Source organism: Cebus imitator, unplaced genomic scaffold, assembly GCF_001604975.1.
Source record: "Cebus imitator isolate Cc_AM_T3 unplaced genomic scaffold, Cebus_imitator-1.0 Scaffold50, whole genome shotgun sequence".
NCBI classification, from domain to species: Eukaryota; Metazoa; Chordata; class Mammalia; order Primates; family Cebidae; genus Cebus; species Cebus imitator.
The window spans coordinates 8475537-8500498 of record NW_016107365.1 but is presented as its reverse complement, the minus strand read 5'-3'; the positions used below and the strand labels follow the sequence as shown (position 1 = coordinate 8500498).

The following is a 24962-nucleotide window of genomic DNA, read 5'->3' as shown; positions in this document are numbered from 1 at the left end:
TGAACCTAGATATATTCTCAGTACCTCAAATAGCTGTTAAAAATTAGACTTGGATGTAAGATCACTTTGTCATCTTGGAGATTCTAGAGGAACAAACAGCCTGTACATCCTTAGAAATTTTTCAATTAGGCCTTTGCTAAAAGATGGGTCAATATCTATACTCTGACAAGAGGATAGACTGTAGATATTTTGAATTTTTTATTAAAACCATGTTAGGTACTTAAAAATTAAGCTGGACAGAAGGTAGAAATGATGTCCTTTTATGAGAATTAAGAAGCCTAACCTGCACTTAGATGAACAAACACCCCACATTCATATGAAGGGAGACTTGCAGCCAAGAAGTGTGTGAGACTACACAGCTATTATCACTGTTACGTCTCAGATGTTCTGCTAAAAATCAGATGATGGTGGGATAGTTGCACAACCTTTTGAATACACTAGAAACCAATGCCTTTTACACTTTAAATGAGTGACTTGTGTGGTGTGTGAATTATATCTCAATGCAGCTGTTAAATAAAGCATCAGAGAAGATTCAGTTGTTCAAGAAATATTTTCCATTATTTTCCCCCCAAAGCGTAGGCTGCCATCATCTTTAGGCTCACTATTGAAATTCAAATTTGTGAATCACTGTTATGATGAAAAGCTTCATATGATTGTCACATGGTTGCTTGGTATTAGTTTTGCCAAGTATGTGAATAGTTTTATTTCTGGATTTCTCCTGTTTGTATTATCTTTTAAATATTTGTAGTTCGTGCCTTTGCTAATCAAGTATACCTATCCTATATTCTGCCAACTGTTAGAAAGCAGTTTATGCTTACAGTTAAAGAACCTGAAGTGATTTCCTCAAGCTTTTATGCTCAGTAGTTATTAAAACCTAAAATAGACCTCCAGTGTTCTGACCTTCTAATCACCCATATAAGGGCTGAAATCATTTTTATGGATACATTTCTTTCTTTGTTACACATTAATTAACAAGGACTTTGTATTTCCTTTTCCATTATATACATAGGGGAAAAGATTATCGTATAAAAGTTATCTTAAGATCAAACTAAAATAGACCTTCAGTGTTCTAACATTCTAATCACCCATACAGGGGCTGAAATCATTTTTATGGATACATTTCTTTCTGTGTTACACATTAGTTAACAAGGACTTTGTATTTCCTTTTTCATTATATACATAGAAGAAAAGATTACCATATAAAAGTTATCTTAAGACCAAAGTATTAATTGTATTCAAGATCTTGAATTTATTGGATCAAGGAAAAGGAGAATTTAAAATGAATTGATTTATTATATAAACGATGTAAAGCTCTTAATTGTCATTATAGGGAAAGTTCAGGACAGAGGAAAGAGCTAGGTCAATTTTATCATCCTAATTTTAAGGTTAATAAGCAGTATATGTCAGGAGATAGCTAAGAGTCTAGCAAATCATTTTTCTTTTTAATAGCTTTGTTGAAGTATAATCACATACCATATAATTCAGCCAATTAAAATGTACAATTCAGTGATTTTTAATAAATTCAGAAGGTTGTGCCACTATCATGGCCATCCAATTGTAGAACATTTTTATCATCCCCAAAAAGAAACCCATCCCCTTAGCAGTCACCCTCTACTTCTCCCTAATCCCTCCAGCCCTAGGCAGCCACTTTCTGTCTCTACAGATTACATGTTATGGACATTTAATACAAGTGGGATCATATATAGTAGCACCACTTATTTTAATACTTTAAAATATAGAAAGATAATATTTTAAAATATAGAAAATATGGAACATTTGCAGAAACAACTCTTAGTTGAGAAAACCCATTTTCTTCCATATGAAGTCTAAATTGTGGGATAGGCAGTTGATGCCATTTAAATATGGGGCAAAACTAAGATCACTATAGGTAGAAAAATCCTATTTCAGTGCTGACTTTAGTTTGATCTATTAGCTCTGTTACTTCTAGAGATCCTCTATTGGAAAGGTTTGTATCTTTCACCAGTGGGTGTCAGCATCTGACTAAAGATGACTCCTCCTAGAACCACTTCTATAAATAACCTTGAAGCCAGTCTCCCAACATCAGTAACAACAAACATTATTTGAATCCTGCACTCATTTATGTGATCACTTTAGAGTAAAAACTTCTAACAAGCCACATTCGCTATACATTATTTTACCTTTATATAGCTTTAAAGGATTAAGATATTATCACCCTTACTGAATTCAACTCTGATTTAAAAAAAAAAAAACTGTTAGTGTTACGTGATAGAGCCTATATTCTAAAGACGAATGAGGAACATATTTGAGTTTTTATACACTAATGTTTTAATGCTTCCTGTTACCAGATACAGAGATGTTGAGAAACGGTGCTGATTAGCCTTGTCATTTGATTAGCCTACTCACGGGTGATCAACTGCATTAGGCAATTAAATGCTGAAACATTAGTTTGTTTAACAAGTTTTATGCTGTGCTATTTTTTTTTTCCCATTCTTGTAGGATATCTCCTGGGTAGTGAAGATTATTATTCCCATGAGCGCTGTACATTAATTGACGCTCTGAATGTTACACGATGTGCTCTTGATTTCCGAGATGGTGAAGAAGTTGCAACAGGATATAAAAATATGTATTCAACAAACATATTCACCAAAAGGGCTACAACCCTCATAACTAACCATCCACCAGAGAAGGTAAGTTTTGCTTCTATTTACTGGTAGCAAAATCTTACTATGCTAATGTCTTTTCAGACGAATATAGGAAAAGGCCATTGTTGTTTAGGGAAAAGTCTAATAAATTCTAGGAAGTCCTTTTCAAATTATACAATACCCCAGAATCAACCTAGGAAGCTTGTTAAAAATGAAGATTCCTGGAGCCTACCTCCAGGGTGTGATTTATTAGGTGTGGGAGAAATCCTTACATCAGCATTTTAGAGAAATTCTTAAAAGGTGATTCTTAAGAGTGGTCCCCAGATCATGCTTTGAAGAATACTGTGTTGGAAGTGTTTCAATAGAAATATGTTTTAAATTTTTGGTATATTATGTGCATGCGTTGTGAGTAATTAATAAAATGACTCTTAAAAAATGATTGTCTTATATATTAGATGAGGCTTTATTATGACAAACTTTTGTTTAAAAGATCCATAAATTTTCGGATCAGGGCAGGTCCTCTAACCTTGTACTTCCTCCCAGCAAGAATATTTTGCTATTCTAGATCTTTTGCATTCTCATGTTAATATTAGAATCACCTAGTCAATTTCTATTTGCCAGCTCCCCAAAAGTGTCTGCTTGGATTTGGATTTGAATCTATAGAACAATTTGGGGAGAGTGGATGTCTTAAAAATATTGGGTCTTCTAATCCATATACCTGGTATATTGATGAAGCTATTGTGTATATCATCAGTAATCTTATTATTATAATTATTTTGTTAACTTTACTCATGAGGTAAAATTTAAGCTAAGTTCTCTGGATTTAGCTTATAAATGCTTTTGAAATGGGAACAAATATTTGTGTTGTCAGACACTGGTCTCAAAATATGGCTTCATTAAGAACACCTATAAATAACCCATAAAAATAATACTTCAGTGATACCCTGCACAACAAATTATAGAATCTGTAGTGCTTTCTGGTTCTTCTAATTTCCTACTCTGCCTCTTTGACAATGCCTGAAGGCCCTTGGTGCAGGTCTTTCTTAGTCTGTTTGTGCTGCTGTAAAGGAATAGGTGAGGCTGGGTAATTTATAAAGAAAAGAGGTTTATTTGGCTCATGGTGCTGCAGACTCTATAAGAAGATGGCACCAGCATTTGCTTCTGGGTGAGGGCTTCAGGAAGCTTCCACTCATAATGGAAGGTGAAGCTGAGCTGGTGTGTACAGATCACATGGCTGGAGGGGAGAGAGACGAGAGAGAGAGAGAGAGAGAGGCCAGACTCTTTTTAACAACCAGCTCTCTCAGGAACTAATATAGTGAGAACTTATTCATAACTGCAAAGATGGCATGAAGCCATTTGTGAAGGACCCACCTCCATGACCCAGACACCTCCCAACAGGCCCCCACTGGGGATCAAATTTAAACGTGAGATTTGGACGAGGGTCAAATATCTAAACTAGAAGAAGATCACCATGTGGATTCTGGTTTACATACCTGTTTGAACTTGGTATGTGGCTGTTAATTTCCTTTTCATTTTCTGCCTACTTGAACTCAGTACTGGAAATCTTCCCTGGTTGAGTTAAATGCCAGATTGCTGGCATCCTCCTTTGACTTCCACAAGCTAAGGTAAAATCTTCCAGAAGACAACTTTACCTTGAACTTCAAATTATATTTACACCGTCAAATGTTATACAACTCCTGACATTCAATAGACAACTCCTGACATTCAGTAAAAAATAATCAAGCACATACAGAAGTTAAAACACAGAAACAAGTATCTGTCCTCAGCTGTGTCCCACTTTTGGCTATCACTCTCATATGCAGATATCTTGAAGCAACCATGCTTTCTGTGGAACATGAAGAAATGGGAACATTCTCTGAAATATGTGGAAATACACAGATTTTAAATCTAAATCTAAACAAATATTCAGATAATTGGAAAAATAGCTGCTAGGTAATTGGCTTAAGTTCTCAGTTTTCTTTTATATATTTGACATTTTATGGATGTGGCTTAACACTTAACAAGGTATTCTTAAGAGAACCATGTATTATTCTTTGAGGGAGATACCATTTTACACATAAGCAAACTGGCTTAGAGAAGTTAGGTAACTTGTTCAAGGTCACAGAGCTATTGAGAGTCAGAATCAGAATTTAAACTCATGCTCTCTGACTCCAGACCTCATGCACTTAATCAGCCTCCCTAGTTCACAGCTAATATCCAAGACCAGAGATTCTGAGTCCCAGCTCATGATTCATCTTAATGATTTCAGTCCTGACCATCTATTAGAATCATCTGGGAAACTTATAAGAAATACTGATGCCAAATATTGTGATTCATTGATCTGAGGTGGGACCCAGGCATTGGTACTTCGTTATTCCTCCTCCCCGGCTCCTACCAGTGATTCTAATGTGCAGCCACCACTGACACCTGGTGCAGTGAGAGCCATTCTAGGATGGGTCATTCAGGGCATTCCTTTCAAATATGGAGAGGCAAGCAGAAGCCAACTACGTATTACAGGTTCACAATCTACCTTAATCATGCAGCAACTGTAATCTGCCCACAATGCAAATTCATTCCTACTAAAGAACAATAGAATATTCCCTCACAGGGTTCCAAAACATTAAGCAGATAAAAAGAAGCAGCTGAAGTCAAATAGATCTTTGTGGGTGGGCTGTCTTAACTGGGGCGCGGGAGAGAAACTTGGGGACTGAGGACAATGGGAAGCCCTAAGAACTTGCTAGCCACGAAAGGAGTGTTATTAGCATGGCCGCTGTTCATATGTGTTTGGAAAGTGCCAGATGAGAGAATGGTCATTTTCCTATCATATCTGAAACATTTTATAGCAGTATCCAACATTCCCAATATCCTCAAAGAAAAGTTTCAATCATAGACATAAGCGAATGAAATAATTAAGAGTCAAGCTGTAACCCAAGAATGTTTAAGACAGCTAATACAGGCTTACATTTTCAGTTCGGTATAAAATGATGCAACTCACCAGTTTGGGGAGCTGTACTTTTCATGATTTTATCCTGAGGTTTAATCTAATTCTGGGCTAATTTCTCAGATACTATATATAGATGGTAACATAAGCAACTTGTTCTAAGATAAAAATCATTAAAGAAAAGCACATGAAAAATTCACAGGCTAACTTAAAATTGTGCCTATTTTAAAAAACACTTGAGGGGGAAAAAGCATTTGGAGGTAGTTCATAACCGAAACACAGTTGCTAATGCTGCACTCAGGAAGGTCCTGCTAATTACTTTCACATGTGTTAAGAAGGAATGTCCTTCCTCTTTTTCAGCAGGATGATTCCCCGTAGTAGTGACACTATAGACTGAAAGTAACATATTCATAAAATATCTCTTTTAAAAACAGCCCCCCACATAAACACTTTGCAGAATGGAAGCAAATGTTATATTATACACCTGATCTACTAGTAGCTTCTTAAGGAAAATGTTAATTTCTAGTGGAACACTTTTACTTTTCCCTGACACAATTTGGAAAAAAAAAAGTATTTAGAAGTCAAAGATAGAAAAGCAGTTTCAAAACCTATCATATGCTTTTCTTTCTTTATACTTTAAATTAGGAAAATATACTAAAGAAATGAAAATAAGACTTTCTTCCTCACTGAAATAAGATTTCTTAGCATGATGAGCATATTTACAGTATATATCTTAGCAACCATATGGCATAAATAAGGGAAAAGAGAACTCCTAATATCTCAGACATGAATATGCTGATAGCTTTAGGTGATAATGTCTTGCTTTTATGTAATACTTAGATATTTAGTCACGATTTCATGCCTAGGATTTTATTTTACATTCATCAGATACTGTTACAGGTAGGGTTGGTGCAAAGGCAGCAACTGTGACAGTTGATCAGAACAGGGTTCTGGACCTAAGAAAAAGCAGGGGAGAGATCAGGCTCCAGCAATGGCAGCTGCTGGCTTTAGGCTGACAGTGAGCTGAGCTCTAGTTGGCAGGAGTGGGAAAATTGACCACAGCTGTTCACAGGCAGAGTCCCAGGACTGGTGGCTGCAGATGGGGTCCTCATTGTGGTTGGAGAACCTTAGAGCCCTCGTTAATTCTTTCCACTGGGCTACCATATAGTGTTAAAAACACTACTCTCTTTCTTTTTTCAATTTAAAAATAGTATAGAAGTGTTTCGCATTTACCACTGTTGGGGAATGGATTATAATATTTCATGAATAAAGTTCATTTTCTGAGTGCTGAAACTCTATTTTCTTTAGTATGGGATGGAAATATCTAAAATGTGCATCAGTCCTGACCTCTTGAAATGGGCTATACTACCCATCATTCTGCCACCTCCTCGTGACCAACAGCCATACTGTTGTTTGTAAGGCTGTCTGCCCACACACTTATTAGCCCTAGACTGCTGCTGATGAGATGGAGAAAAAGACAACTTTTTTGTTCAAGGACTACCTTAATCTATACCTCTAAGTTATTAGGTCTGGTAAGCAGGTTGCATGCCTTTGCATGGCCTGTGACAGTCACATGCCAGGCTGGTCCTCACCACTCAGAGGCTGTTGTCACTTCCTCTTTTCATTCATGTCCCTTCTGTTTGAGTCAAGGGTCTGACCACTGGACCGATCAGGACTGGTGTAATTTTTTATTTTTAACCCCTCAAAAGTGTCAAAATAATGAAAAGGATCAGAATCTAGTTTCAAGAGACTTTATTCAAGTACAGAGTTTAAGGATGGCCTCTTGGGAAGCACAGATTCCAAAGAATGGAAGTCTGTGTTTCAAAGTGTAGAAATTTGGGATTTCTTACTGTATTAGTCTATTCTCACGCTGTTATGAAGAACTGCCTGAGTTCCTCTGGCCCTCTGGTGAGCTGAGAGGTTTTGCAAGAAAAAAAAAAGTGGCTGAGACTGGGTAATTTATAAAAGAAAGAGATTTAATTGACTCACAGTTCCACATGGCTGGGGAGGCCTCAGGAAACTTACAATGGTGGCAGAAGGGGAAGCAAACATGTCCATCTTCACATGGCGGCAGGAGAGGAAAGTGCCAAGCATAGGGGGAAAAGCACCTTATAAAACCATCAGATCTTGTGAGAATTCACTATCATGAGAACAGCATGGGGGCAACCACCCCCATAATTCAGTTAACTCCCACTGGGTCCCTCCCATGACATATGGGGATTATGGGAACTACAATTCAAGATGAGATTTGGGTGGGGACACAGCCAAACCATATCACTTACATAGACAAAGTTTAGGGGTGCTTAACAGAAGTTCAACATCTTTCTGTATAAGGCTTAATGCATAGTTACAATGATCTGATTAGTCAAGGTGGTGTTTTTCTTTTGGGAAAGGTATATTTAACATTCCACACTGAAGATGTAACAGTCATGGTGTTTTTTGGGTCATCTGGTCTGAGTTAGGTACAGGACAATAAAGGAGGTGGTTAATCTGTAACAAAGATCTTCAATAGGAAGGAGAGAAGTCCTGGTCTCTGGTCTGTCCTAGTCATTTACAGAACAAGAGCAATAAAGAAGAGAGTTAATCTATAATCCAAGAAACAGAAGTTGCAAACATAATATGTGACTCAGCCTCCAGGACTTAATTTTCCCCTTGGCATAATTTACAGGGTCCTAAAATTTATATTCTTTTATAAAAGTGATGGTAATGTCTTTAGCTACTAAGGAGTAATTATGGGAAAGATTTTTAGATTATTTTTCACCACATTTAACAAATTGACTAGAATGATTTCCATACTGAATATTTATAAGAACCTTTAATAATGGTCCCAAAATCTTTGTTTTCCCTTGGCATTGTTTCAATAACTCCCCTGTCCCCCTTCCCAGCCATTGCCTTTAGTAAGCAATTGCTGGCTGGGAATCACCTGCCCTATTTGTCCTTCTCTCCTTCATCAGGTGGGTTGCCATGTTGCTGCTAATGACCTGGATAAGAACATTTTCTTTAAGCCATAGGCCTCCTCTCTCCCCCTTGCACTGCCTACCCACTCCCACTGTTAAGAATCCAGATCATAGTCACAAAATCTCATGTTTGCAAGGGCCAGACTGCTAACCTAAAGAAATGAAGCAGCTCATGTAGAACAGTGGGAAACTAGAAAATTGGATAGCACTTGAGGGGGATGGGGCCCCTGTTTCTCATACTCCAGCCTTTTGTTACTAGATGGTGTGTGGACAAAGAATTGTCAGAAATTCTGATTTTTCAAAAAAATTTTTATATATAAAAACAGATTGATGTGATATTTTCTGATTTTTAAAACTTTATGTGGACTGTAAATTATTGTAGCCTTCCAATTTTTAATCCTATCCCCATCTGGACCTTGGCTGGTGGCTGGAGTTGGCTTGGTCTAGTGCTGAAGACCCAGACACCAGTACCCAGAACAGACCCAGGTCAGCGATGCACCTGCATATTCTTCCCTGCAGACATCACAGCCGGGACCTTCATCATCCCCAGGCAGGGCATCTGTTGGGATATCCTGCGCCATGGTCTACAGGAACATAGATGCTTCAGCATGACCGTGCAGCTGGAGCAGAAGTTGTGTGTGTCTAGGGGAAGCAGAGGCAGAACTAAAATGGTGTCAGAGGCTATAGTATAGACTTTTGGAGTGGGAGTTTGGAATGTTTTCCCATGGAAATAATGGAAGTACGGGTTCTACATTAGGATCATTTTCATTCCATCACCTACCTTCTTAGTTTAATAGGTTTTAAAGCAATGACTGTGATATTTAACAGCTACTTTTAACTCTTTGAGTTTGGGGAAAATGTGTTTCTGAGTTCCAAAGACCTGAACTATAAATAAACTTTTGGGGGTCTATTTGAGTTCTATGTATGAATAGTCATTCTGCATTACAAGGATGCATAATATAAAATTTAAAACAGCTTGTCAACAATGAAGAATAAAATACGAGCACCCCCCCCCCACAGTCTGTTTCTAATCATTTCATTTATGAGATTTAAATGCCTCAAATACTTTAACAGAATTATATGTTTATCCTTGGGTTGAACTAGTTGTTGTCTCTTTGAGGGTTTTCAACTCATTAAAGAATTCTTTAGGAGCACTATGAAGAGAATGCCTTCAGAAAGACTCATTAAAAAGGAGAAGCTGACCTGGAATATCATTAATGTTAAATATTGCAAATTGATGTAAGTGGTAAAATAGTATCAATAGAATCAGTATGTCGTACTTCTTAGTTTCAGGAATTAAACTGGTCTTACATTTGGTCCTATATCAAAGACTAACAAGGCATGGTGTTCACTTTTTTTCCTCATAAAATATATTTTAAAAATACTAAACCTCTTCTAAAAGATGACTTATTTTCAGCTAAAGCATCTATTGTATATAGCCATATCGTAATAGTGGGTTTTTCAATAGGAAATTGCTCTTCAATTAATGCGGAGTTGGACAAATCCTACATATAACTTTTCTAAGCCTCAGTTAACTCATCTGTAAAATTGCTATAACATTAGGTGGTTTCAATCATACTCAATGAGATAGGATATGTAAATTATTATACTGTCTAGTATGTAGATAACATTTAATATGTGGTTGCTATTACTGATATTATTATTTGTTTGGTTCAGGTCCATTGAAGCCATTCTGGGACTCTGGCTTTTAGTTTCAATTTTTTTATCTTGTGTCTTTTGTTATATTTTTTAATATCTTTATTGAGACAAAATTTACATACCCTAAAATTCACTCATTTAAAGTATACAATTCAATAGTAAATTTTTAGAACTGTGCAACCATGACCACAATCTAAGTTTAAAACATTTTCATCACCCACTGAAAAAAATCCTTGTACCTGTTAGCAATCACTCACCATTCCTCTCCCCAACAATTTCCTACAGCCCCAGGCAACCACTTTCTCTCTATATAGATTTGCCTATATTTCTGGACATTTCATGTGAATGAAATTATATGATAGGACTTTTGTGATTGATTCATTTCACTTAGTATAATGTTTTCAAGGTTTATGTTGTAGTATATATCAATACTTTATTTCTTTTATTGCCATATATTGCTGAAAATATACCATATTTTATTTATCCACTCATCAATAGACATTTGGGTTGTTTATACTCTTTAACTATTATGAATAATGTTGCAGTGAATGTTCATGCAAGTTTTAAGGTAGACATATGCTTTGATTTCTCTAGGAATGGAAATGCTGGGTCATATGTTAACTCTATGTTTTACAATTTCAGTAACTGCCAAAATGTTTCTTCAAAGTGGCTACGTGTGCCATTTTACATTCCTGCTAGTAATGAGTGACAGTTCCAATTTTTCCATATCCTCACCAATACTTGTTCTTTTTCATTTTTAAATTATTACCATCCTAGCAGATGTGAAGTTCTACCTCACTGTGGTTTTAATTTACACCTTACTAATGACTAATGATGTTGAATATCTTTATATGTGTTTACTGCTTTTGTATATCTCTTTGGAGAAATTGCTATTCAGATTCTTTGCCCATTTTGTAGTTGAGTTAATTGTCTTTTATCACTGAGTTGTAAGTGTTCTTTATATATTCTGGAGATGAGTCCCGTATCATATATGTGATTTACAAATACTTTCAATGCATTCTGTAGGTTGTCTTGATATTGTTTTTATTAAGGCATAAATCTGAACTGTCTTATCCTTCTATATTTAATGCTTTCATGTCCTCTTCACTGATTTACACAAACTTTCTTTCCAGCCTCTCTTTCTCTACCTTGCTCTCCAGTCTGTGCATGAGCCCCTTCAGGTCCCTGAGGAATACCTAAAGCCATATGATTTTATCCAAGACAAGAACAGGCATTACTATGCAGGAATGGTGTCCCTTATGGATGAAGCAGTAGGAAATGTCACTGCAGCCTTAAAAAGCCATGGGCTCTGGAACAACACGGTGTTCATCTTCTCCACAGGTAAGTCTGTCAATAGGAAAATCATCTCTTGGCAAAGCCTAGGACATGGTATTTGATAAGTGGAATGAAGACAAATTGGCGTGGTTAGCATTGCCTTATTAAAATAAATGCAAACTGCAATAGTGGAGACATGATAATAATGGATGGAAAGGTGTATCTAAGGAAAAAGAATGATGGGCTTCCCCTGTTCCTTCAGATATCAAAATATTTGGGGACTGTGGCTTATAAACACATGTTTACTAACCAAGTAAGTGTGAGTGGACATCACTCATATGCAGGGCTGCTGGGTAGTGAATCCCTGGAGTGGCTTGTTCCCAGCTCTCCGTACAACCCAGGCATCTTCAATGGCCGTGACTCCTACTGACTGGAGGGGTCTCTATATCACTGCAAAGAGACAGATTTTTACATGAAGACAGATAAATAATGGAGCCATTTAAATCTACACTAGTGTCTTCAAGTTTGGATTTTTTTTTTTTTTGTATTAAAATTGTTTTCGGGGCCAGGCACGGTGACTCACGCCTGTAATCTCAGCGCTTTGAGAGGCTGAGGCAGGTGGATCACCTGAGGTCAGGAGTTTGAGACCAGCCTGACCAATATGGTGAAACCCGTCTCTACTAAAAATACAAAAATTAGCTGGGCATGGTGGTGGGCACCTGTAGTCCCAGCTACTCAGGAGGCTGAGAGAGGAGAATCACTTGAACCCAGGAGGCAGAGGTTGAAGTGAGCCTCAGTTGCACCACTGCATTCCAGCCTGGGCAACAGAGTGAGACTCCGTCTCAAAAAAAAAATTGTTTTCTGACAATAAAAGTTATATATGTTATTATAGAAAAAATAGAAAAGGGCTGGGTGTGGTGGCTTGTGCCTGTAATCCTAGCACTTTGAGAGGCTGCGACAGGTAGATCACAAGTTCAAGAGATTGAAACCATCCTGGCCAACACGGTGAAACCCTGTCTCTACTAAAAATACCAAAATTAGCTGGGCCTGGTGGCATACGCCTATAGTCCCAGCTACTGGGAGGCTGAGGCAGGAAAATTGCTTGAACCTGGGAGGCAGAGTTTGCAGGAGTTTGCAGTGAGCTGAGATCTCGCCACTGCACTCAAGCCTGGTGACAGAGTGAGACTCTGTCTCAAAAAAAAAAAAAAAAAAAAAAAAAAAAAAAAAAAAAAAAAAAAAAAAAAAAAAAAAAAAAAAAAACAAAAGGAAAAGAACGAAAGAAAAGAAGAAGGGAAATAGAAAACTCATAATCTCAGAGATTACTTTTGAAAATCATTTTCATTCTGACAATGCCATTCTGATTCCTAATCTGTTGCATATGTGACTTCCCCCCTCACTAGGCACCGTTTTCTAAAATTTCACTATAATGTGCTTTGGGTGTTGATCTTCGTTTGTTCATCATGCTGAGCACTCAGAGAGCACTTTCAATCTGAAAATGCAGATCCTTTTGTTATGGGGAATTTTCTTATATGATTTATTTCGAAATTGTGTGGCCCTCCATCCCACCTTCCCTTATTTTATCTGTACAGAACTCCTGTTACTTGGTTACTAGATCAATCCTCTAATTTTTCTTAGTTTTTTCCCTCTCTCCTATTTTCTTTATTTTTCTTCTACTGTTTGGGAAATCTTATTGTTTTGTAAGCTTTCTATTGAATGTATTTCAACCCCCATGTCTATTAATTACCAACAACTCTTTTGTGTTTTCTGATAATTCCTTTTTTGTAAAGTTCTTTTTTTAATTTATGGATGTTATAACTTGTTTTCCCAAAGCCTGTGCTCTTAACCATTACTCTTGTGTGTGTCTATATATATGTATGTATATACATTTTTTTAAAGTTTGCTGATATTGCCAGCATTATCTCTCTTCCTCTGAGTTCTGTTTTTTCAGTTTGTTTATGTATTTGTTTCAGTCTGTCTTTAATGAGAGTGGCTTGGTTTTCTCAAATCCCTAGAGATTCTTGGCTAAAATCTAACAATTTGATTAGAAACTCCAAGTGCTAGGTCAGGGCTTGTCACCTGGTGACTTTTACTGTAAAATGACCATGTAGGGGTGAGGTGACATGTTGAGGAATTAATCTTGGTATTCTACTCATAGTTTTGTCGTCTTGTTTTTTACGTGCTGTTTTGTTTTGCTTTCAATCTGGCTTACATATTGAATCTGGCATTTGTTGAACAGTTACTATGTGCGGGATGTAGTTCTAAGTGCCTCCTGTGAATTAGTTCAGTGAATCCTCATGATAACGAATTCTCTGAGAACTATTATTGTCCCATCTTGCAGATGTGAGAACCAAAGCACCAAGAGCATAAGCACCTTACCGCAGGTCACCCAGCCAGGCGGAGCCTGGCTCCACTTGCAATATCCGTCTCCTGGATGATCATCTCAATGTTCTTATAGGACCTCATGATACAGCAGAGCTTTCCATATGATGTGCTGCAGTATTGATCTACTGAGAAGCCTGGGCAGGGCCGGAATAGCATTTACCCTGAGCAGCCTTGTTCACTTGCATGGACGCTATCCAAATACTGTAATTTTCTAAATATGTCCTGCGGTGAAAAAGGTTAAAATTTGTTTTTCTCCCAAAACTTACCCTTCAGAAAAAAAGAGAGACACACTTCAGTCCTTACAAGATCTCTCAGATTCTGGGAGGCATTCTCAATTTAATTTATTTTGAATATTCTGGTAAAGCATTTTGGTCAGTGCTGGTTTTGAATGCCTAGAGAAGTCACCAGAAATAATCATTTTTTAAAAAGATGCTAGGACCTTTAACACTGATATAGTAAAATTATTCCTGGGAAGTGACCTCATCGTTACAAAACTTGGAAGTCATAAGTTTACAAAACAAGTCTTTGTTGTGGAGATCACAATTATACAATTTCAGGACAAATGATTTTCTGAAGTAAAAGTATATATAGATTAATGTATTGTACATGGGCTTAAATGTGCTCAAACAGAAGTGAAGATGCTAGTTCTGGAAGACTGTGTTAAATATCTCCAAGTGGCTCCTCTGATAACATTCTCATCAAGAATGCATGAAAGGCTGAGTGTGGTGGCTCGTGCTTGTGATCCCAGCAATTCGGGAGGCTGAGGCAGCAGATCACTTGAGTTCAGGAGTTCAGCACCAGCTTGGGAAACATGATGAAACCCTGTCTCTACAAAAAATACAAAAATTAGCCAGGCTTGGTAGCATGTGCCTGTAGTCCCAGCTATTCAGGGGGCTGAGGCAAGAGAATTGCTTCAGCCCAGGAGTTTGAGGCTGCAGTGAGCTGCAATCATGCCACTGCACTCCAGCCTGGGTAACAGAGCAAGACCTTGTCTCAAAAAAAGAAAAGAAAAGAAAAGAGATCTTGGTATTCTACTCATGGGAAAAGGTGGAATACAATTTTCTTCATGATATTGGAGAATGGAAAAATATTTTAAGATAAATATTTCCCTTATATGATTTCAGATGTGTATGCTTAATTGTACTTTCAAACAGATAGTTGACTATTTCATAAATATCTATATTTATTCAAGCTGGTGGTAATAATATTTGGAGCTTCTCACTGAGAAAATGGGGATCACCTTAAAATAGGGTTGTCTTATATTTTAATACTATATTAATAGATGTCTTAATCTTGGACCATGTTTGTTAGGCTAAATCCAACTTGATCGTGTGTATGTGTTTTTGTTATACGGATGAATTCAGTTTGCTAGGGTTTTATTTAGGATTTTTGCATCAATCAGAAGTGAAAGTGGAGTTAGGTTTTTTGTGTCTGGTTTTGTTGTCTTGGTTATACTCACTTCATAAAATAATGTGGTTAGTTTTTCCATCTGTTTCTATGCTCTGGAATAGTTTACAGACTGTTGAAAAGATCTTTCTGTTTAGCTGGTCCCTAAAGCCTTTCGTGGAGACATTTTAAAAATTATTTCCCTACTTTACATTTTTTGCTGAATTATATCTAGGTGTGTGTCTTTAAAATGTTTTAAAATTAATTTTGCCTGAAATATAGTGAGCCCTGGAACTGCATGCTGAGATGATTATTCACTCCAGGAGGCTTTCCTTATTCATATTTTAGCTTATTGTTTTTGTTCTACTTGATTTATTTCTCAAAAATATCTTTAGTTACTATGCTGAATCACTGATTCAGCCTTTCTCTCATCCTTTTTTAAATATTTTTCCTTTTTCTCAGACTTTGGAGCTCTTCTGCATTACCAGTTTAGACACTTTTGCAGTTTTAATCCTATGCTTTAATATCTCCAATATAGATTATTATTATTTATATTTTTAGTTTTTTTGCAGTGCTGTCTTTGTCTCAATCAGTATTCTCTTCTTCCAAGCTTGTTAGTATAGTAGTGACCACTATTTAATAAGCATTAAAGCTCAGTGTAACCCTGTGAGATAGCAAGTGGTTTCTTGATCCCCATTTACCAATGAAGAAATCAAAACTTCTTTTTCAGAAATTAAAAAAAAAATAAAAGTAGGATCTTGCTATGTTGCCCAGGCTGGTCTCAAACTCCTGGGCTCAAGTGATCCTCCCACCTCAAACTCCCAAAGTGCTAGGATTATCAGTGTGAGCCACCTAAAGAAATTAAGCAATTAGCCTAAGGCCACACAGCTAACAACTGAAGAAGCCAGAATTCAAACCCAGAGCTACCTGCTTACCCTAATACAGTTGTCTTTTTGCATCTCATTTTCTTTTCCATTTATTTCATCCCATTGCCCTGCATTTCTATACTTCTGTTTACAGAAGTGTAGAGCCCATCCTTTTCCTGAGCCTTTCTGAATAGAACTTTTCTAAAATCTTTATTTTTATAGGAAGTCATGGCAAGCTAGATGCTCTTTCTCAGAGCATAGGTGGTGAAGGATCTGCACACACAGAATGTGTGGCCATCTTGTGGCCTCTGGTCACTGTTCTCTGGTTGATTCCTCCAGATCTGCAGCTTGAAGTCAGGTTGATGCATATAACTCAGAATTCCTGGCGGTGTATAGGCATTAAGTGTTATACTCTATTGAATCTGATCCACCTAGTTACAGTTTCTTCTCTCTTGGCTCCCTAATTCTTTGACAGGCTAAAAGAACCCTGGACTCTTCCTATCTCCACATTTTCAGGGGTTTACTTTTGGGGACATTCCTCAGGATACAGTGTGTCCACTCCCAGATCTTCTCTTTTCCTGCCTGTTGTCTTCTGGGAGTTGTGATCTCTAAGCACATAGCAGTAGAGGAGGTAATAATTCTCCTCTGCTTAAATTAGTGCCAGCCCTTCTCAGGCTGTCTTCCTGCCTCTCGTAAGCTAGGTGGAGGGCTCTATGTCACGAGGCAAAGCAGGGTGGGCCAGTTCTTATTTCCTCAGCCCAGCTTCTTTGGCCTTGTAGTTTATGGACATGTCTCTAAGATTCTGGCATTATAAGCTGTCTGTCCATCTTGGTTTCTCAGGTGATGGGTTTTCATCTTGTTCTGTGTTTGTGGTTCAGAGAAGCAGCACTAGTGGCTGTTAGGAAGACACCGTTTTAACCCGGATGCTTGTCGCCACGACTAATCTTAATAGTTGCTAAATTCCAGGAGCCTGCACAGAAGTCTCACCTGGAGTAAAATGAGTTAAAGTTAGAGCCAACTCTTGAGCAACTAGGTCATGAGTTAAAACTAGGTAAACCGATTCTGCAGCCCTGAAGAGAAGACAGTGATTGACCTCAACATCTTAATGCAGACATTGTATATTTATAGTAACTCTGTTTGTTTGTTTTGAGACGGAGTCTCGCTCTGTCACCCAGGCCGGAGTGCAATGGTGCAATCTCCACTCTCTGCAACCTCTCAGACTTCCTGGGTTCAAGTGATTCTCCTGCCTCAGCCTCCCAAATAGCTGGGATTACAGGTGTGCACCACCATGCCCAGCTAATTTTTGTATTTTTTGTAGAAACAACGTTTTGCCATTTTGGCCAGACTGGTCTCAAACTCCTGACCTCAGGTGATCCACCCACCTCGGCCTGTCAGAGTGCTGGGATTATAGTCATGAGCCACCACTTGAAACTTACATTAACTCTTTACCAGAATAACTAGTTTTACTTACATTTAGATGAGGGTTTGAATATAAGGAGAAACCTAATTTGTATTTCTTTCTCCAGAGACTTTTTCTGTGTTTATTGACAATTTCATTGTTTGAAGTCAAAATTAATAATATGCTATAATAATGTAATTATAGCCCAAGGACCTGAACTAACTAATAACAGAGCAGTGATTCATTTTTTACCACTTCTCTCACTTTACTTCACTTAGCCCTGCACTTCTTTATAAGGATAAGAATACTGGTTGCATTCAAATCAATAAATGTTGAATACATTAATACAGAAAACCATGAAAATAATCTGGCTTCCTGGTGTCAGATTATATTTGGTGATGGGTAAAGGCAAAGGCATAATTTTCAGATTTTGATGTTTGATAAAGCTAACGTTCAAAAATTCCTGTTATAATCTGAGAGAAATCCTTGAGGCTTTTCATTCTTTGCCTCTTCTTCCCATCATCTTAGTGTAGTTATTCTTCGTACGCTGTCTGGGGACCACCTGCAGCAGTGGAGCATTTGTTAAAAATGCAGTTTTCAAGATGATAGCCGCACAACATTGTGAATGTTCTAAATGCCATGGAACTGGATACTTTAAAGTGGCTAATTTTATGTAATGTGAATTTCACCACAATCTTAAAAATTTAATTTCTCGGATTTTATTACAGCCCAACTGAATTAGAAACCCAGGGTCCAAGGCCCAGGAATCTCCATTTTTAACAAGAATTCAGATAATTCTTTTGTACACAGAAATTTGAGAACCTCTGAGCTAAGAACCTCTGAGTTAAGGTATTCAAACTTTAGGAATTTGCATTACAAAGAATTTATGTAGTTATTTAAATTTGTTATATATTTAGGTGTATACATATATCCTCCTCACTAGGAGGAATACATATATAGCTGCTGAAAACCACCTGGCTTTGAAGTTCAGCCTCTCCTAGGTAGTTTTCATTTCAGGTAAATGCTCCTATTTCTAGAAATAGACTTTTCAAAAAGCTGAGAAAAGTTTAAATTTAATTTTTCTGCTTTCCATGTTCTTACCGCATATAAATCACAACCTTGATTCATGCCATTTTTTTCTGCACTGTGTGATTAATACCACTGTTGACAAATGTTGTCTGTCTCATTACACACATGCTATTCTGGGTTTGTTTTTCTATATTTTATTTTTATGGGCATATAGTAGGTGTACATATTTATGGGGTACATGAGATATTTTGATGCAGGCATGCAATGCATAATAATCATATCTGGGTAACGGGGATATCTATGCCCTCAAGTATTTATCATTTCTTTGTGTTATAGACATTCCAATTATACTCTTTTAGTTATTGTAAAATGTACAATAAATTAACTGTAGTCACTATATTGTGTTATTAAATACTAGATCTTATTCATCTAAGCATATTTGTGTACCCATTAACCATACCCACCCACCTCCCCCCTCCCAATCTCCCTACCCTTTCCAGCCTCTGGTAACCATCCTTGTACTCTCTATGAGTTCAATTGTTTTAATTTTTAGCTACTACAAATAAGTGAGAACATGTGATGTTTGTCTTTCTGTGCTTGACTTATTTCATTTGACATAATGACCTGTAGTTCCATCCTTGTTGTTGCATGTGGTAGGATCTCATTCATTTCTGTGGCTGAGTAGTACTCCATTGTGTATATGTACCACATTTTCTTTATCCATTCATCTGTTGATGGACACTTAGGTTGTGAATAGTGCTGCAGTAAACATGGCAGTGCAGGTATCTCTTTGGTGTACTGATTTTCTTTCTTTTTTTTTTGAGACGGAGTTTCGCTCTTGTCACCCAGGCTGGAGTGCAATGGTGCAATCTCGGCTCACCGCAACCTCTGCCTCCTGGGTTCAGGCAATTCTCCTGCCTCAGCCTCCTGAGTAGCTGGGATTACAGGCATGCGCCACCATGCCCAGCTGATTTTTTTGTATTTTTAGTAGAGACGGGGTTTCACCATGTTGACCAGGATGGTCTTGATCTCTTGACCTCGTGATCCACCCGCCTCGGCCTCCCAAAGTGCTAGGATTACAGGCGTGAGCCACCGCGCCTGGCCTTGATTTTCTTTCTTTAGGGTATATACCTAGGAGTTGGATTACTGGATCATATGATAGTTCTATTTAGTTTTTTTTTTTTTTAGAGACGGGGTTTCAGCATGTTGGCCAGGCTGGTCTCAAACTCATGACCTCATGATCCTCCTGCCTCAGCCTCCCAAAGTGCTAGGATTACAGTTGTGAGCGATTTCTGAGGAACCTCCAAACTGTTCTTCATAGTGGCTGTACTAACTTACATTTCTAGCAACACTGTACAAAAGTACCCTTTCTCCACATCCTTGCCATCATTCGTTAACTGTCTTTTGGATAAAAGCTATTTTAACTGGGGTGAGATGATATTTCACTGCAGTTTTGATTGGCATTTCTCTGATAACCAATCATGTAGAGCACCTTTTCATATACCTGTTTGCCATTTGTATGTCTTCTTGTGAGAAATGTCTATTCAGATCTTTTGCCTATTTTTAATCAGATTATTAGATTTTTTTCCCCATAGAGTTGTTTGAGTTTCTTATGTATTTTAGTTATTCAGCCCTTGTCAAATGGATAGTTTGCAGATATTTTCTCCGTTCCATGGCTTATCTCTTCACTTTGTTGGTTGTTTTCTTTACTGAGCAGAAGCTTTTTAACTCAACAGGTCCTATTTGTCCGTTTTTGCTTTGGTTACCTGTGCTTGTAGAATATTACACAAGAAATCTTTGCCCAGTCCAATGTCCTGGAGAGTTTCCCCAATGTTTTGTTTTAGTAGTTTCATAGTTTGAGTTCTTAGATTTAAGTCTTTAATCCATTTCAATTTCATTTTTTCTATGTGGTGAGAGATAGGAGTCTAGTTTCATTCTTCTGCACATGGATATCCAGTTTTCCCAGCACCATTTATTGAAGAGATTCCTTTCTCCAATGTCTGTTCTTGGTGTCTTTGTTGAAAATGAGTTCACTGTAGATGTATGGATTTATTTTTGGGTTCTGTATTCTCTTCCTTTTGTCTATGTGTCTGTTTTTATGACAGTACCATGCTGTTTTGGTTACTATAACTCTGTGGTATAATTTGAAGTCAGGTAATGTGATTCCTACAGTTTTGACCTTTTTACTCAGGATAACTTTGGCTATTCTGGGTCTTTTATGGTTTCATATAAATTTTAGAATTAGTTTTTCTCTTTCTATGAAGAATGTGTTTGGTATTTTGATAGGGATTGCATTGAATCTATAGATCCCTTTGGGTAGTATGGACATTTTAACAATATTGATTGTTCCAATCATTAACATGAAATATCTTCCCATTACTTTGTGTCTGCTTCAGTTTCTTTCATCAGTATTTTATAGTTTTCATTGTAGAGATCTTTCACTACTTTGGATAAGTTTATTCCTAGGTATCTTATTTTATTGGTAGCTATTGTAAATGGGATAACTTTCTTGATTTCATTTTCAGATTGTTCATGTTGGCACATAGAGATGTTGCTTATTTTTGTATGTTGATTTTGTATCTTGTAACTTTACTGAATTTATCCATTCCAATAGTTTTTTTGTGGCGTCTATATGTTTTTCCAAGTGTAAGATAATATCATCTGCAAACAAGGATAATTTGACTTCTTTCTTTCCAATCTGGATCCTTTTATTTCTTTCTCTTGTCAGTTCCAATAGTTTTTTTTTTTGTGGAGCCTATAGGTTTTTCCAAATGTAAGATCATATCATCTGCAAACAAGGATAATTTGACTCCTTTCTTTCCAATATGGTTGCCTTTATTTCTTTCTCTTGTCTGATTACTCTAGCTAGGACTTTTTAATTCCAGGTTTTTAAACCTAAGGCTGACACTTCTAATCCTTCTCTGATAGGACATAATCAGAGTTTGAATTTCAACTTTCCTGCCAATAAGTTATATGGAGTCTAGCCTCAGTTTCATTATCTGTTAAATGAAAGTTGGTTGAGCATTCATTTATTCACTCTGTCTTTCATTGCAGTTAAAAAGATAACTAGGACATAACTCCCCCTTAGGAAACTCACACTCTAGTGAAGTAGACAAGCACATGTATTATTATTACACAATGGGAGTATTAGGATGAAGCCCAAGGTACTGCTTGCACACAGTAAGATTACCTCCTGGAGCACAGGGTGTGGGGAGGCTTTCTGAGATGGAAAGGTTGAGAATGGATTGGCCAGATAAACAGAGGACAGGTGGGGAGGAGATTGGGCAGCATTCTAGCCTGTGAGAAAGGAACATAAACAAAGACGGAGAGGTGGGGAGAGCAGTCTTGGAGGGGGCTCTGCATTGCTGGAGCCTGACTGCAAGGTGGAGAGCAGTGAGATGTGAGGCTGGAGAGCATGACCCAGGGGTCCACTCAGAAGGGGCTGTACACATGCCGGAAGGAATTGCAAAGGGTCTCATGGTGACAGTGACGCACTGAAAAGTTTTAAGCAGGATTAGACTTTCACTTTAGAACTGAAGTGAAGGGTGATTGGAAGGAGACAGGCCTTTTAGGAAGCTCTGACAGTAAAGTAGGGAGTGAAGATAAGGAGTACTTTTAAAAGGCAGAGGGAAGATGCATGGGGATGAGAGGATAGATTTAAGAAATACATAGGAGAGCTAGACCAATGTCGAGAGCTCTTGTTACTAGGAAAACTGATGGTTTTGTAATTCTGTCAGTTTTCACAATGATGTCAGTTCTGATGAAAGCCTTTGATAGAGCTATTCCTCCCACTGGCACTGGATACATCTGCAGTGAGCTGGAAAGAGTGAAGCCCGTGGCCAGAGTGCCCGTGTAATCCAAATAAGAGTAATGCATCAGAGTGCATAGATTTATAGTACACATGACACGGAGAGCAGAAATGGTTTGGTTGTCACAGTGACTTGAGGGTGAAGTTTCCATTTAGTCAGCAGCCATCTGTAGTGCCCAGGCCAGTCCTGCAGTGGAGAAGCATCCTGCCCCAGGTGTCAGTAGCACCACCATTGAGGAAGTGACTGGATCCTGTTCAATAACACATTTCTACTTAGACAAATAGAGCAATTTATTGCAGAGCCTAAACTTTTAGCACTTATTATCTGAGTTTTCACAATGTCACTTGTAATTTAATATCTCAAATGGAGTTAATAATCTTAACTAATTTCTCTAAATCCTGTCCCTTTTCCTTTTACGTGTAAGGATTTCCTTCAAAACTGGTAGTTGGCAAAGAGAGAGCTCGCTCATGGTTTTAAATATACACATGCAATTGGCAGACTTATAAAATATTATAGAAATTCGGTGCCAGGAGTGAAATAATAGGTGCTGTCAAACCAATCTCACTAGGCTCTTCAGATATTTAAATGAATTTCCAACAAAGCTAAGGAAAAGCTGTCGTGAATAAATCAGAGAGCGTGTCCACACTGTCTTGCTCCTTGCAATTATGGATTTATGTGGCACATCTATCATAGAGGAAAAGTATAGCCCATGGCTTGAAATAATGAGACTTGAATGAACTTTTCCATAGCCAGTCATTAATTCATGCCACCTCTTTAGATTTCACCTGTTAATGTCCATACTGAGAGCATATTGGATCACTTAAAAATTTTATTAGTAATAGGTACTAATTTGTTGATTATTTTATTGAGTGAAAATAATAACCAGTACATTTTACTGAACAGCCACTTTGATTTGGCATCCCTGGCTGAGTTACGAAGCAGAGGTTCCAGGGCTGGAGATGGTAGTCCTACTTGCCCTCTTTGTCTCTGGCTGTTCTCAGGGATGTATCATCCTTTGGGTACTCTTGGTGCTTCCCATGGGTTAAAGCATGGGCAGGTCTCCTGCCAGGGAACCCAGGATGGTGTTTTTCCAGTAGAAACCATGAGTTGGGCACAGTGAGGCAGGGGTGTCACAGATATGGACGTTCGATTCTCTTACCATCTCCTCAGAGTTTTTCACTTCTCTGTGACCCTGTAAATGGAGTCATCCTCATATTTGAGTTCTGGGATGTTGCTGGTGATAATATTGGCATTTTATATTTGTTTTTGGTTTTCTGTGGAGAGGAGTGAAGCTAGAGTGTGTCTATGCTACCATTTTGGAACTGGAAGTTCCAAAGTCAATAACCAATGCATTTTAAAACCACCCCCACCCTGCACCAAAGGTTCTTGCATTTTGTATTCTTTGTGTCAAACCATTGAATTCACAATCCCAGAGTCTAAGGCAAAAATGCCGCTTATTCTCTATGTTTATCAGATCTTTGGTGTTTTATTTTATTACTTAATATATGCTATGCTATAATGTCATATTGTTGATATTATGAACTTTTAGCAGGAGAAACATGAAGTAATCATTATTTTCACAATGCTGTGAGAAGATAGCACTGTGGCCTTTCTCTGAGTTTATGATAAATGGAAGGCATATATATATGTGTGTGTATATATATATATGTATGTGTGTGTATATATATATATATATATAGAGAGAGAGAGAGAGAGAGAGAGAGAACTGAGCATATTTATTGACTAAATTGCAAGAAGCTTTCCAATTTGTTTGGGCTTACTTTAATCTCTTCTTTTGCACTCCATTTTAAAGGTCACATTTAAGATGAATCCATTTCTTATATTTTATGCTTCTCCCAGAACTCACTGGAGCCAAAATTCTCTGTGAGGCAAGAGGTATGTTATGTTGGACAGGCTGCACTGGAGGATGAAGAAAAATGAAAAGTAGATTCTATATAGAAATAATCACCTGGAAACTACAGTGACAGCAAGAATAAGGGGCTGAAATAAAATCAGGTTATCACAAGCCGTTCAAAAAATGCATTTACTTACATTGCACTTACATCGCTTCTTATCTGGTACCCATATCTGCTGTCTCCTACAGTAGTCTGACCAAATATTTAAAGATATAAAATCTACAAAGACAGACTAATTATTAATGTGTCTGTGAACTCTGCAAACAAACGTTAGTGAATGCATTACTGTTAGGAGTCCTATTTGGACAAGTAGCTAGGTGAGCCCTGTCTAAACATAAAGACCTATTCAGGGCTTTTCAAACTTCAAGATTCTTCCCACTAGAGATGCAAAATAAAATCATGAGCAAATTAGCAGGCACCAGTGATACCTGCAGGCTTTGAGAAATCTCTTGAGATAAACTGAAAAGACAGCTTCCTATGTGAGCAGAGGTTTGTTTATTTTGATTCAAGTTAAGGGTTAAGGGCAACTTGACATGTTGTATTATCCCTATCCCCTCCCCACTCCTCTTTATTTTTTTTCTTAGGAATTGTAAGAATCTTACAAGATAAGGCCGGGCGCGGTGGCTCAAGCCTGTAATCCCAGCACTGTGGGAGGCCGAGGCGGGTGGATCACGAGGTCAAGAGATCGAGACCATCCTGGTCAACATGGTGAAACCCCG

General features: G+C 37.7%; 1 protein-coding gene across 3 annotated transcripts in view; it reads left to right on the top strand.

Moving 5' to 3' along the window:
- Positions 1 to 24962, top strand: part of ARSB (arylsulfatase B) — a 206152-nt gene that overhangs the window by 19501 nt on the left and 161689 nt on the right. For all 3 annotated transcript variants that reach the window (XM_017527710.2, XM_037738193.1, XM_017527711.2), the window contains exons 3-4: positions 2479 to 2669; positions 11315 to 11522. In XM_017527710.2, the coding sequence (XP_017383199.1) occupies positions 2479 to 2669; positions 11315 to 11522 (399 nt within the window). The remainder of the gene's footprint in view (positions 1 to 2478; positions 2670 to 11314; positions 11523 to 24962) is intronic.